Source organism: Phocoena phocoena, chromosome 1, assembly GCF_963924675.1.
Source record: "Phocoena phocoena chromosome 1, mPhoPho1.1, whole genome shotgun sequence".
Classification (NCBI taxonomy): Eukaryota; Metazoa; Chordata; class Mammalia; order Artiodactyla; family Phocoenidae; genus Phocoena; species Phocoena phocoena.
In genome coordinates this window covers 111361454-111372420 of record NC_089219.1, presented here as the reverse complement: position 1 = coordinate 111372420, position 10967 = coordinate 111361454, and the positions used below count along the sequence as shown (strand labels likewise).

The 10967-nt window shown below is 45.5% G+C and overlaps 1 protein-coding gene across 1 annotated transcript; it reads right to left on the bottom strand.

Moving 5' to 3' along the window:
* Positions 1-229: 229 nt before the first annotated feature.
* Positions 230-2479, bottom strand: LOC136136681 (protein S100-A9-like). Its single transcript, XM_065894920.1, has 2 exons — positions 2330-2479; positions 230-466 (listed from the first exon to the last, which is right to left on the bottom strand). Exons 1-2 carry the CDS (start codon positions 2477-2479, stop codon positions 230-232), a joined length of 387 nt encoding a protein of 128 aa, XP_065750992.1.
* Positions 2480-10967: the final 8488 nt, after the last annotated feature.

Below are 10967 nucleotides of genomic sequence, written 5' to 3'. Positions count from 1 at the left end.
TGTTGCTTCTTGTTTTGTTCTTACTGAATGCAGACATTGAGGCCCAGTTAAGCCACAGGGCTGTCAAACCCCCAGACCTCCAGGAAGGTCAGGTTGGGAAGGGGGTGGGGAAAGAAGCACACGGAACACTGGCTCGGAGGAAGACTTTATATTTCACTCCCATCTCCCTGCCCTGCAGCTAAGGCAGCCCCGTGGCCCTAGGTGGGCAGGGGCCGGTGGCCTGACCTGATTAGTGGCTGTGGCCGTGATTGCCATGGCTGTGGCCGTGGCCTGAACCACCCTCCCTGAAGCCTGGCCCGTGCCTGTGGCCTACTCCTGGGGGTGCCGTCTTGTGCATCTCCTCGTGGGAGGCTTCTGTCAGCTTGCCCACCAGCACGGAGAACTCCTGGAAGTTCAGCTCCTTGTTTACATCTGTGTCCAGGTCCTCCATGATCTCGTTTATGGCTTTGTCATCCTTTGTCTCCTTCTGCCGGTGGGAGACACAGGGCAGTCAGGGCTGGGTGTGGTCAGGGCTAAGGACGGGGAGCACAGCAAGTGACCCGATGGCAAAGGCAGAGTGACACCATGCTCCTGGGCCTAGTTTGAACATCTGCTGGACACTTTCTGATTCCTGGCCACCACAATTCTCTCCATTTTACAGGAGAGGAACTGAGGTCGAGTGACTTGCCTGAGGTCACACACGTTCATAAGTACAGAGATGTCTCCTCATTTGGCCCTTATAACAATGATAGGGAGACTTGGAATCTTCCTTGAGGAAGACTTGAGGAAACAGTCGTACAAACAGTAATTAGCTTGTGCAGATTGACAAGGCTTGGGAGAAGAAGGGTGGACACGCACATTCCGATCCGGCTCAGAGCCCAGTCTTGTCCTGTTCCCTCTACTCCTATTCATGTCACGCCCTCCTCTTCCCGCCTCCCCCCTCCTTCTCCAGGTTACTACTTAGTGACACTCATTTCAGCCTGCATGGCGGGGAAGCACCCGAGGGAAACGAGATGGGGACAGAGAGCAGTGTGGTGTGATAAGTGTGCAAGGGGGGCATGAGGGGAGGTGAAGGATCCAGGCCCCACTGGGTTCCAGCTCCGCCTCCCACTGGCTGGGGCACCCCCGCTGAGGCTCCTCCTGGGAACCTGCAGGTGCCCAGCTCATCTCCCACGCCCTTCCCACTCTGCAACGCTTCAGCGTGATCTGCTTTTTTGCACCTTTGGCATCACCCTGGCAGATCCCTCACTCCTGAGCAGCCCGTAGGAGGGGGCCCAGCTTCCCATCCTGGCCTATCTGCTCTGGATGTGGGGCGTGGTGGATGGGGTGGGATAGGGGTCTCACAAAGGAAAACATTGCCCATACAACCTCTTGGCTGTATCCTCTCTTGTCTACCCTGACCGAGCGTCCTGCTTGCTGAGGTCTGCAACTTCAGGGAGCTGTCAGCAACCCCAGTACCTCCGACAGCTGAGATTCTCCACCTTTCCAAGGTGGGGAGGGGCTCCAGGTAGGGCTGGCCACCTATCCCAGAACATCTTGCTCCAGGAATGGAACTGAGACTGGGACCTAGATGTCCCACCCTTCTTAGTCCAGTCCTCTGTGTCCCCAAAGTCACCAACTTTGTAAAGAAAACAAGAAGATCCTGTGGAACGAATCCTCCTTTTCTTAGAGCTGCCTAATCATTTTCAGATCAGGGAAATAAACTAACATGTTACTGAGTGCTTTGTACACACTTGTGCTGGGCTGGGTCCTTTCCCACATGCTGTTCATTTGTTTCTTACCAGAGAGCCTTTGGATTAGAAAAGCCCTCTGGGGTCTTCCATTCCAAGTCCATCTGAGGCTTACAATCTCATTGGCTTCCTGTCAAAGGTAGTCTTCACTTGCTTCCCCCCACCAAAATTCAGGTCTCAGCTCAAAGGTCACCTCCTTAGAGGGGCCCTGCATGTCCATTTAACTAGTCACCTCCCCCCGTACCCAGCCCACATCACCCACAGTGCTCTCTCTGTTTTTCTTTCAGGTACTTACTGGCTGTGGATCTATCTGTGTTCTTGATTGGTCAACACGTTTGTTGCGTGTCTCTCCCGTCAGGACAGTGGGTCCCGGTGGGCCACTACATGCCCTGCCCAGGATGGGACCTGGCACACTGCACATGCTCAGTCTGTTGGTGCCACCTAACATGGACCACCTCTAGTGACAGCGTCCAAATCCTGTTCCAAACACAGAGCCCACTGCCTCTGGAGGCTAGGTTGAAGGGGCAAGAACTTTTTCCTTGACCATTGCAGATTGCACCCCTATTCTCCATCCTTAGCCCAGACTGTCCGGGTCAGTTCTGACAGGAGTCCAGCCCTACCTTGAGAAAGTTTGGCAGCTCTTTTTTCACCAGCTCTTTGAATTCTTTCTTGTTCAGGGTGTCCGGGGGCTGCAGCCGTATAGAGTACTGGTGGAAGATATTGATGATGGTTTCTATGCTGCTTTCCAGCTGCGACAGTTGGTCAGCCATCTTCCTGCACTCTGTTTGAGCAAAGGAGAAGCAAGAGTTCTGGTGCTTAGAAGAAAAGACCATCAAGCTTCCTTGACACCTCCTACTGGCCGCACGCAGGAATGAAGGGGGGAAACAGAATAAAAAGAAAGCAGGGCCTGCAACAGAACTGGGAGATGACCCTGTTCCACACATGGTAGGAATGGTTTACAGATTATTTAGGGAGTGCCAAAAAGGAGAGCCTTTGAGGACAGGAGGCTGCAGCAGAACATGACCTAAGAAAACGGGAAGGAGGCTTTAAAGTGAGCAGTCAATCGAGGAGGGCTTCCAGGAGGAGGTTTGAAATGAAGATGGGTGAGGGGAGTAAAGAGTCAGCAGGCAGGCTCCAGCCCCGGGGAAACTGGCAGCTCACTTACCCAAGCCCAGGAGTCACACAGAGGGGTTTGACAGAAAGATGGGGGCCCAGTATTTATAGGCCTCTGGCTGAGAAACTCAGTCCTCTTGCGGGAAGATTGCTTCACAGGTAAGCAGTGTGGTAACCCTGAGCTAGGCTGTGTCACTGCCAGGAAGGGGGCTGGGCTGGGACAAGAAATGTTCACAAAGCCCCTTTTGCTTTTTTGTGAAATTCCAAGCCCTGGCCTGGAGCTGGTTTGGGAGGAAGCTGGTTGGTTAGTTCACTTCTCCTCCACACCACAGCCCTGCCCTCCCTGAGCAAGCTAGCAAGCTGCCTTTCCTCTGGCACCCCTCTCTCCCCCTGTCCCCGCTGAGGTTGTGCCTTCCCACCTGTGATAGCCAGTGTCTGGTGGTGGGCTGAGGACCCCTGAGGTGGCCAACCCACTCGTCTCCCCTTGTTGGGCAGCCCAAAAAGGATGGCTCTGCCTGGCCCTGTGATGAGTGCTCTTAGGAAGGCGAGGGGCCTGCCCTCCATTGTTCCGGCTGATGGAGGAAGCACAGACAGCAGCCTGCATCTGTCCATCCCAGCAGGTGCCCGGGGCACCTCTCCTGTGTGTGTCCACAGCGCCCTCTGCTGCCTCTACCAGGGCACATTTCACTCTGGACCAAGGATCTCAAGACACAAGCTTGCAGGAACTAGGGACCTGGAGTAAAGTGGTGAAGCGGTGTGGGCTGGAGAACACCAAGAGCACCATCAGTAGCGTGACTCGTGACAACCGACATGGGGCCTCAGGGTTGGGGACACTAGGGAGTGGTGAGAACTGTGGCAAATGAGAGCATTCCTAACTTGAAGGGGCGGCTGGTACTCAGCCTCAGAGGAAGGCGGCCAAGTGGGAAAGTGGATCAGGTGTTAATGGACCTCCCGAAGGTCCAGGGAATCTGAAATTTTATGTGAAAACTCCTGCTTATAAGATTTGTCAACTAATGTTTTCTTTTTACATCTTTATTGGAGTATAATTGCTTTACAATGGTGTTAGTTTCTGCTTTATAACAAAGTGAATCAGTTATACATATACATATGTTCCCATATCTCTTCCCTCTTGCATCTCCCTGCCTCCCACCCTCCCTATCCCACCCCTCCAGGTGGTCACAAAGCACCGAGCTGATCTCCCTGTGCTATGCGGCTGCTTCCCACTAGTTATCTATTTTACGTTTGGTAGAGTATATATGTCCATGCCACTCTCTCACTTTGTCACAGCTTACCCGTCCCCCTCCCCATATCCTCAAGTCCATTCCCTAGTAGGTCTGTGTCTTTATTCCCGTCTTATCCCTAGATTCTTCATGACTTTTTTTTTTCTTAGATTCCATATATATATGTTTGCATACGGTATTTGTCATTCTCTTTCTGACTTACTTCACTCTGTATGACAGACTCTAGGTCCATCCACCTCACTACAAGTAACTCAATTTCATTTCTTTTTATGGCTGAATAATATTCCATTGTATATATGTGCCACATCTTGTTTATCCATTCATCCGATGATGGACACTTAGTTTGCTTCTATCTGCTGGCTATTGTAAATAGAGCTGCAATGAACATTTTGGTACATGACTCTTTTTGAATTTTGGTTTTCTCAGGGTATATGCCCACTAGTGGGATTGCTGGCTCATATGGTAGTTCTATTTGTAGTTTTTTAAGGAAGCTCCATACTGTTCTCCATAGTGGTTGTACCAATTCACATTCCCACCAGCAATGCAAGGGTGTTCCCTTTTCTCCACACCCTCCCCAGCATTTATTATTTCTAGATTTTTTGATGATGGCCATTCTGACTGGTATGAGATGATATCTCATTGTAGTTTTGATATGCATTTCTCTAATGTTTAGTGATGTTGAGCAACCTTCATGTGTTTGTTGGCATTCTGTATATCTTCTTTGGAGAAATGTCTATTTAGGTCTTCTGCCCATTTTTGGATTGGGTTGTTTGTTTTTTTGTTATTGAGCTGCATGAGCTGCTTGTAAATTTTGGAAATTAATCCTTTGTCAGTTGCTTCATTTGCAAATATTTTCTCCCATTCTGAGGGTTGTCTTTTGGTCTTGTTTATGGTTTCCTTTGCTGTGCAAAAGCTTTGAAGTTTCATTAGGTCCCATTTGTTTAATTTTGTTTTTATTTCCATTTCTGTAGGAGGTGTGTCAAAAAGGATCTTGCTGTGATTTATGTCATAGAGTGTTCTGCCTATGTTTTCCTCTAAGAGTTTGATAGTTTCTGGCCTTACATTTAGGTCTTTAATCCATTTTGAGTTTATTTTTGTGTATGGTGTTAGGGAGTGATGTAATCTCATACTTTTATATGTATAAAAGTATATGTCCAGTTTTCCCAGCATCACTTATTGAAGAGGCTGTCCTTTCTCCACTGTACATTCCTGCCTCCTTTATCAAAGATAAGGTGACCATATGTGCGTGGGTTTATCTCTGGGCTTTCTATCCTGTTCCATTGATCTATCTTTCTGTTTTTGTGCCAGGACCATACTGTCTTGATTACTGTAGCTATGTAGTATAGTCTGAAGTCATGGCGCCTGATTCCTCCAGCTCCGTTTTTCGTTCTCAAGATTATTTTGGCTATTCGGGGTCTTTTATGTTTCCATACAAATTGTGAAATTTTTTGTTCTAGTTCTGTGAAAAATGCCAGTGGTAGTTTGATAGGGATTGCATTGAATCTATAGATTGCTTTGGGTAGTAGAGTCATTTTCACAATGTTGATTCTTCCAATCCAAGAATATGGTATATCTCTCCATCTATTTGTATCATCTTTAATTTCTTTCATCAGTGTCTTATAATTTTCTGCCTACAGGTCTTTTGTCTCCTTAGGTAGGTTTATTCCTAGATATTTTATTCTTTTTGTTGCAATGGTAAATGGGAGTGTTTTCTTGATTTCACTTTCAGATTTTTCATCCTTAGTGCATAAGAATGCAAGAGATTTCTGTGCATTAATTTTGTATCCTGCTACTTTACCAAATTCATTGATTATCTCTAGTAGTTTTCTGTTAGCATCTTTAGGATTCTCTATGTACAGTATCATGTCATCTGCAAAGAGTGACAGCTTTACTTCTTCTTTTCCGATTTGGATTCCTTTTATTTCCTTTTCTTCTCTGATTGCTGTGGCTAAAACTTCCAAAACTATGTTGAATAAAGAGTAGTGACTGCGGGCCACCTTGTCTTGTTCCTGATCTGAGTGGAAATGCTTTCAGTTTTTCACCATTGAGGATGACGTTGGCTGTGGGCTTGTCATATATGGCCTTTAATATGTTGAGGAAAGCTCCCTCTATGCCTACTTTCTGCAGGGTTTTTATTATAAATCAGTGTTGAATTTTGTCAAAAGCTTTCTCTGCATCTATTGAGATGATCATATGGTTTTTCTCCTTCAGTTTGTTCATATGGTTTCTCACATTGATAGATTTGCGTATATTGAAGAATCCTTGCATTCCTGGAATAAACCCCACTTGATCATGGTGTATGATCCTTTTAATGTGCCGATGGATTCTGTTTGCTAGTATTTTGTTGAGGAGTTTTGCATCTATGTTCATCAGTGATATTGGCCTGTAGTTTTCTTTCTTTGTGACATCCTTGTCTGGTTTTGGTGTCAAGGTGATGGTGGCCTCGTAGAAGGAATTTGGGAGTGTTCCTCCCTCTGCTATATTTTGTAAGAGTTTGAGAAGGATAGGTGTTAGCTCTTCTCTAAATGTTTGATAGAATTCGCCTGTGAAGCCATCTGGTTCTGGGCTTTTGTTTGTTGGAAGATTTTTAATCACAGTTTCAATTTCAGTGCTTGTGATTGGTCTGTTCATATTTTCTATATCTTCCTGATTCAGTCTTGGCAGGTTGTGCATTTGTAAGAATTTGTCCATTTCTTCCAGGTTGTCCATTTTATTGGCATAGAGTTGCTTGTAGTAATCTCTCATCTTTTGTATTTCTGCAGTGCCAGTTGTTACTTCTCCTTTTTCATTTCTAATTCTATTGATTTGAGTCTTCTCCGTTTTGTTCTTGATTACTCTGGCTATGGTTTATCAATTTTGTTTATCTTCTCAAAGAGCCAGCTTTTAGTTTTATTGATCTTTGCTATCGTTTCCTTCATTTCTTTTTCATTTAGTTCTGATCTGATCTTTACGATTTCTTTCCTTCTGATAACTTTGGGGAATTTTTGTTCTTCTTTCTCTAATTGCTTTAGGTGCAAGGTAAGGTTGTTTATTCGAGGTGTTTCCTGTTTCTTAAGGTAGGATTGTATTGCTATAAACTTCATTCTTAGAACTGCTTTTGCTGCATCCCATAGGTTTTGGGTCATCGTGTCTCCATTTTTATTTGTTTCTAGGTATTTTTTGATTTCCTCTTTGATTTCTTCAGTGATCACTTCGTTATTAAGTAGTGTATTGTTTAACCTCCATGTGTTTGTATTTTTTACAGATCTTTTCCTGTAATTGATATCTAGTCTCATAGCATTGTTGTCGGAAAAGTTACTTGATACAATTTCAATTTTCTTAAATTTACGAAGGCTTTGTTTGTGACCCACGATATGACCTATCCTGGAGAATGTTCCATGAGCGCTTGAGAAAAATGTGTATTCTGTTGTTTTTGGATGGAGTGTCCTATAAATATCAATTAAGTCCATCTTGTTTAATGTATCATTTAAAGCTTGTGTTTCCTTATTTACTTTCATTTTGGATGATCTGTCCATTGGTGAAAGTGGGGTGTTAAAGTCCCCTACTAAGAATGTGTTACTGTCAATTTCCCTTTATGGCTGTTAGTATTTACCTTATGTATTGAGGTGCTCCTATGTTGGGTGCATAAATATTTACAATTGTTATATCTTCTTGTTGGATCGATCTCTTGATCATTATGTAGTGTCCTTTTCTCTTGTAGCAGTCTGTAATTTAAAGTCTATTTTGTCTGATTTGAGAATTGCTACTCCAGCTTTCTTTTGGTTTCCATTTGCATGGAATATCTTTTTCCATCCCCTCACTTTCAGTCTGTATGTGTCCCAAGGTCTGAAGTGCGTCTCTTGTAGACAGCATATATATGGGTTTTGTTTTTGTATCCATTCAGCCAGTCTGTGTCTTTTGGTGGTAGCATTTAATCCAATTATATGTAAGGTAATTATAGATATGTATGTTCCTCTTCCCATTTTCTAAATTGTTTTGGGTTTGTTATTATAGGTCTTTTCCTCCTCTTGTGTTTCTTGCCTAGAGAAGTTCCTTTATCATTTGTTGTAAAGCTGATTTGGTGGTGCTGAACTCTCTCAGCTTTTGCTTGTCTGTAAAGGTTTTAATTTCTCCATCAAATCTGAATGAGATCCTTGCTGGGTAGAGTAATATTGATTTCAGGTTTTTCTCCTTCATCACTTTAAATATGTCCTGCCAGTCCCTTCTGGCTTGCAGAGTTTCTGCTGAAAAATCAGCTGTTAACCTTATGGGGATTCCCTTGTGTGTTATTTGTTGATTTTCCCTTGCTGCTTTTAATATGTTTTCTTTGTATTTAATTTCTGACAGTTTGATTAGTATGTGTCTTGGTGTGTTTGTCCTTGGATTATCCTTATGGGACTCTCTGTGCTTCCTGAACTTGATTAACTATTTCCTTTCCCCTTTTAGGGAATTTTTCAACTATAATCTCTTCAAATATTTTCTCAGTCCGTTTCTTTTCCTGTTCTTCTTCTGGGACCCTTATAATTCCAATGTTGGTGCATTTAATGTTGTCCCAGAGGTGTCTGAGACTGTCCTCAGTCCTTTTCATTCTTTTTTCTTTATTCTGCTCTGCAGTAGTTATTTCCACTATTTTATCTTCCAGGTCACTTATCCGTTCTTCTGCCTCAGTTATTCTGCTATTGATCCCTTCTAGAGTATTTTTAATTTCATTTATTGTGTTGTTCATCGTTGCTTGTTTCCTCTTTAGTTCTTCTAGATCCTTGTTAAATGTTTCTTGCATTTTGTCTATTCTATTTCCAAGATTTTGGATCATCTTTACTCTCATTATTCTGAATTCTTTTTCAGGTAGACTGCCTATTTCCTCTTCATTTGTTAGGTCTGGTTGGTTTTTATCTTGGTCCTTCATCTGCGGTGTGTTTTTCTGTCTTCTCATTTTGCTTATCTTACTGTGTTTGGGGTCTCCTTTTTGCAGGCTGCAGGTTCGTAGTTCCCGTTGTGTTTGGTGTCTGTCCCCAGTGGCTAAATTTGGTTCAGTGGGTTGTGTAGGCTTCCTGGTGGAGGGGACTAGTGCCTGTGTTCTGGTTGATGAGGCTGGATCTTGTCTCTCTGGTGGGCAGGTCCACGTCTGGTGATGTGTTTTGGGGTGTCTGTGGCCTTATTATGATTTTAGGCAGCTTCTCTGCTAATGGGTGGGGCTGTGTTCCTATCTTGCTAGTTGTTTGGCATAGGGTGGGCAGCACTGTAGCTTGCTGGTCATTGAGTGAAGCTGGGTGTTGGTGTTGAGATGGAGATCTCTGGGAGATTTTCGCCATTTGATATTTCACGGAGCTGGGAGTTCTCTTGTGGACCAGTGTCCTGAAGTTGACTCTCCCACCTCAGAGGCACAGCACTGACTCTTAGCTGCAACAACAAGAGCCTTTCATCCACACAGCTCAGAATAAAAGGGAGAAAAAGTAGAAAGAAAGAAAGAAGATAAAATAAAATAAAGATAAAATAAAATAATTAAAAAATAATTATTAAGAAAAAAAATTTTTTTAATGTAAAACAAACAAACAGTACGGACGGACAGAACCCTAGGAGAAATGGTGAAAGCAAAGCTATACAGACAAAATCTCTCACAGAAGCACACACATACACACTCACAAAAAGGAAAAGGGGAAAAAATAATAAATCTTGCTCTCAAAGTCTACGTCCTCAATTTGGGATGATTCTTTGTCTATTCAGGTATTCCACTGCTGCAGGGTACATCAAGTTGATTGTGGAGATTTAATCCGCTGCTCCTGAGGCTGCTGGGAGAAATTTCCCTTTCTCTTCTTTGTTCGCACAGCTTCTGGGGCTCAGTTTTGGATTTGGCCCCACCTCTGCATGTAGGTCGCCGAAGGGCGTCTGTTCTTCGCTCAGACAGGACGGGGTTAAAGGAGCAGGTGATTCGGGGTCTCTGGCTCACTCAGGTCGGGGGGAGGGAGGGGTACGGATGTGGTGAAGCCTGCGGCGTCAGAGGCCATCGCGACATTGCACCAGCCTGAGGCGCGCTGTGCTTTCTCCCGGGGAAGTTGTCCCTGGATCCCGGTACCCTGGCAGTGGCGGGCTGCACAGGCTCCCCGGAAGGGAGTTGTGGAGAGTGACCTCTGCTCGCTCACAGGCTTCTTGGTGGCTCAGCAGCAGCCTTAGCGTCTCATGCCCGTCTCTGGGGTCCGTGCTTTTAGCCGCGGCTCGCGCGCGTCTCTGGAGCTCGTTTAAGCAGCGCTCTTAATCCCCTCTCCTCGCGCACCAGGAAACAAAGATGGAAGAAAAAGTCTCTTGCCTCTTTGGCAGGTCCAGACTTTTCCCCGGACTCCCTCCCGGCTAGCCGTGGTGCACTAACCCCTCCAGGCTGTGTTCACGCCGCCAACCCAGTCCTCTCCCTGGGATCAGACCTCCGAAGCCCGAGCCTCAGCTCCCAGCCCCGCCCACTCCGGCAGGTGAACAGACAAGCCTCTCGGGCTGGTGAGTGCTGGTCAGCACCGATCCTCTGTGCCAGAATCTCTCTGCTTTGCCCTCCGCACCCTGGTGGCTGCGCTCTCCTCTGTGGCTCTGAAGCTCCCCCCCTCCGCCAACCGCAGTCTGCGCCCGCGAAGGGGCTTCCTAGTGCGTGGAAACCTTTCCTCCCTCACAACCCCCTCCCATTGGTGCAGGTCTTGTCCCTATTCTTTTGTCTCTGTGTTTTTCTTTTTTCTTTTGCCCTACTCAGGTACGTGGGGGAGTTTCTTGCCTTTTGGGAGGTCTGAGGTCTTCTGCCAGCGTTCAGTGGGTGTTCTGTAGGAGTTGTTCGACGTGTAGATGTATTTCTGATGTATGTGTGGGGAGGAAGGTGATTGCCGCGTCTTTCTCTTCCACCATCTTTAACAATCTCCCTCGTGAACTAATTTTAAAGGAAAATGAGAAC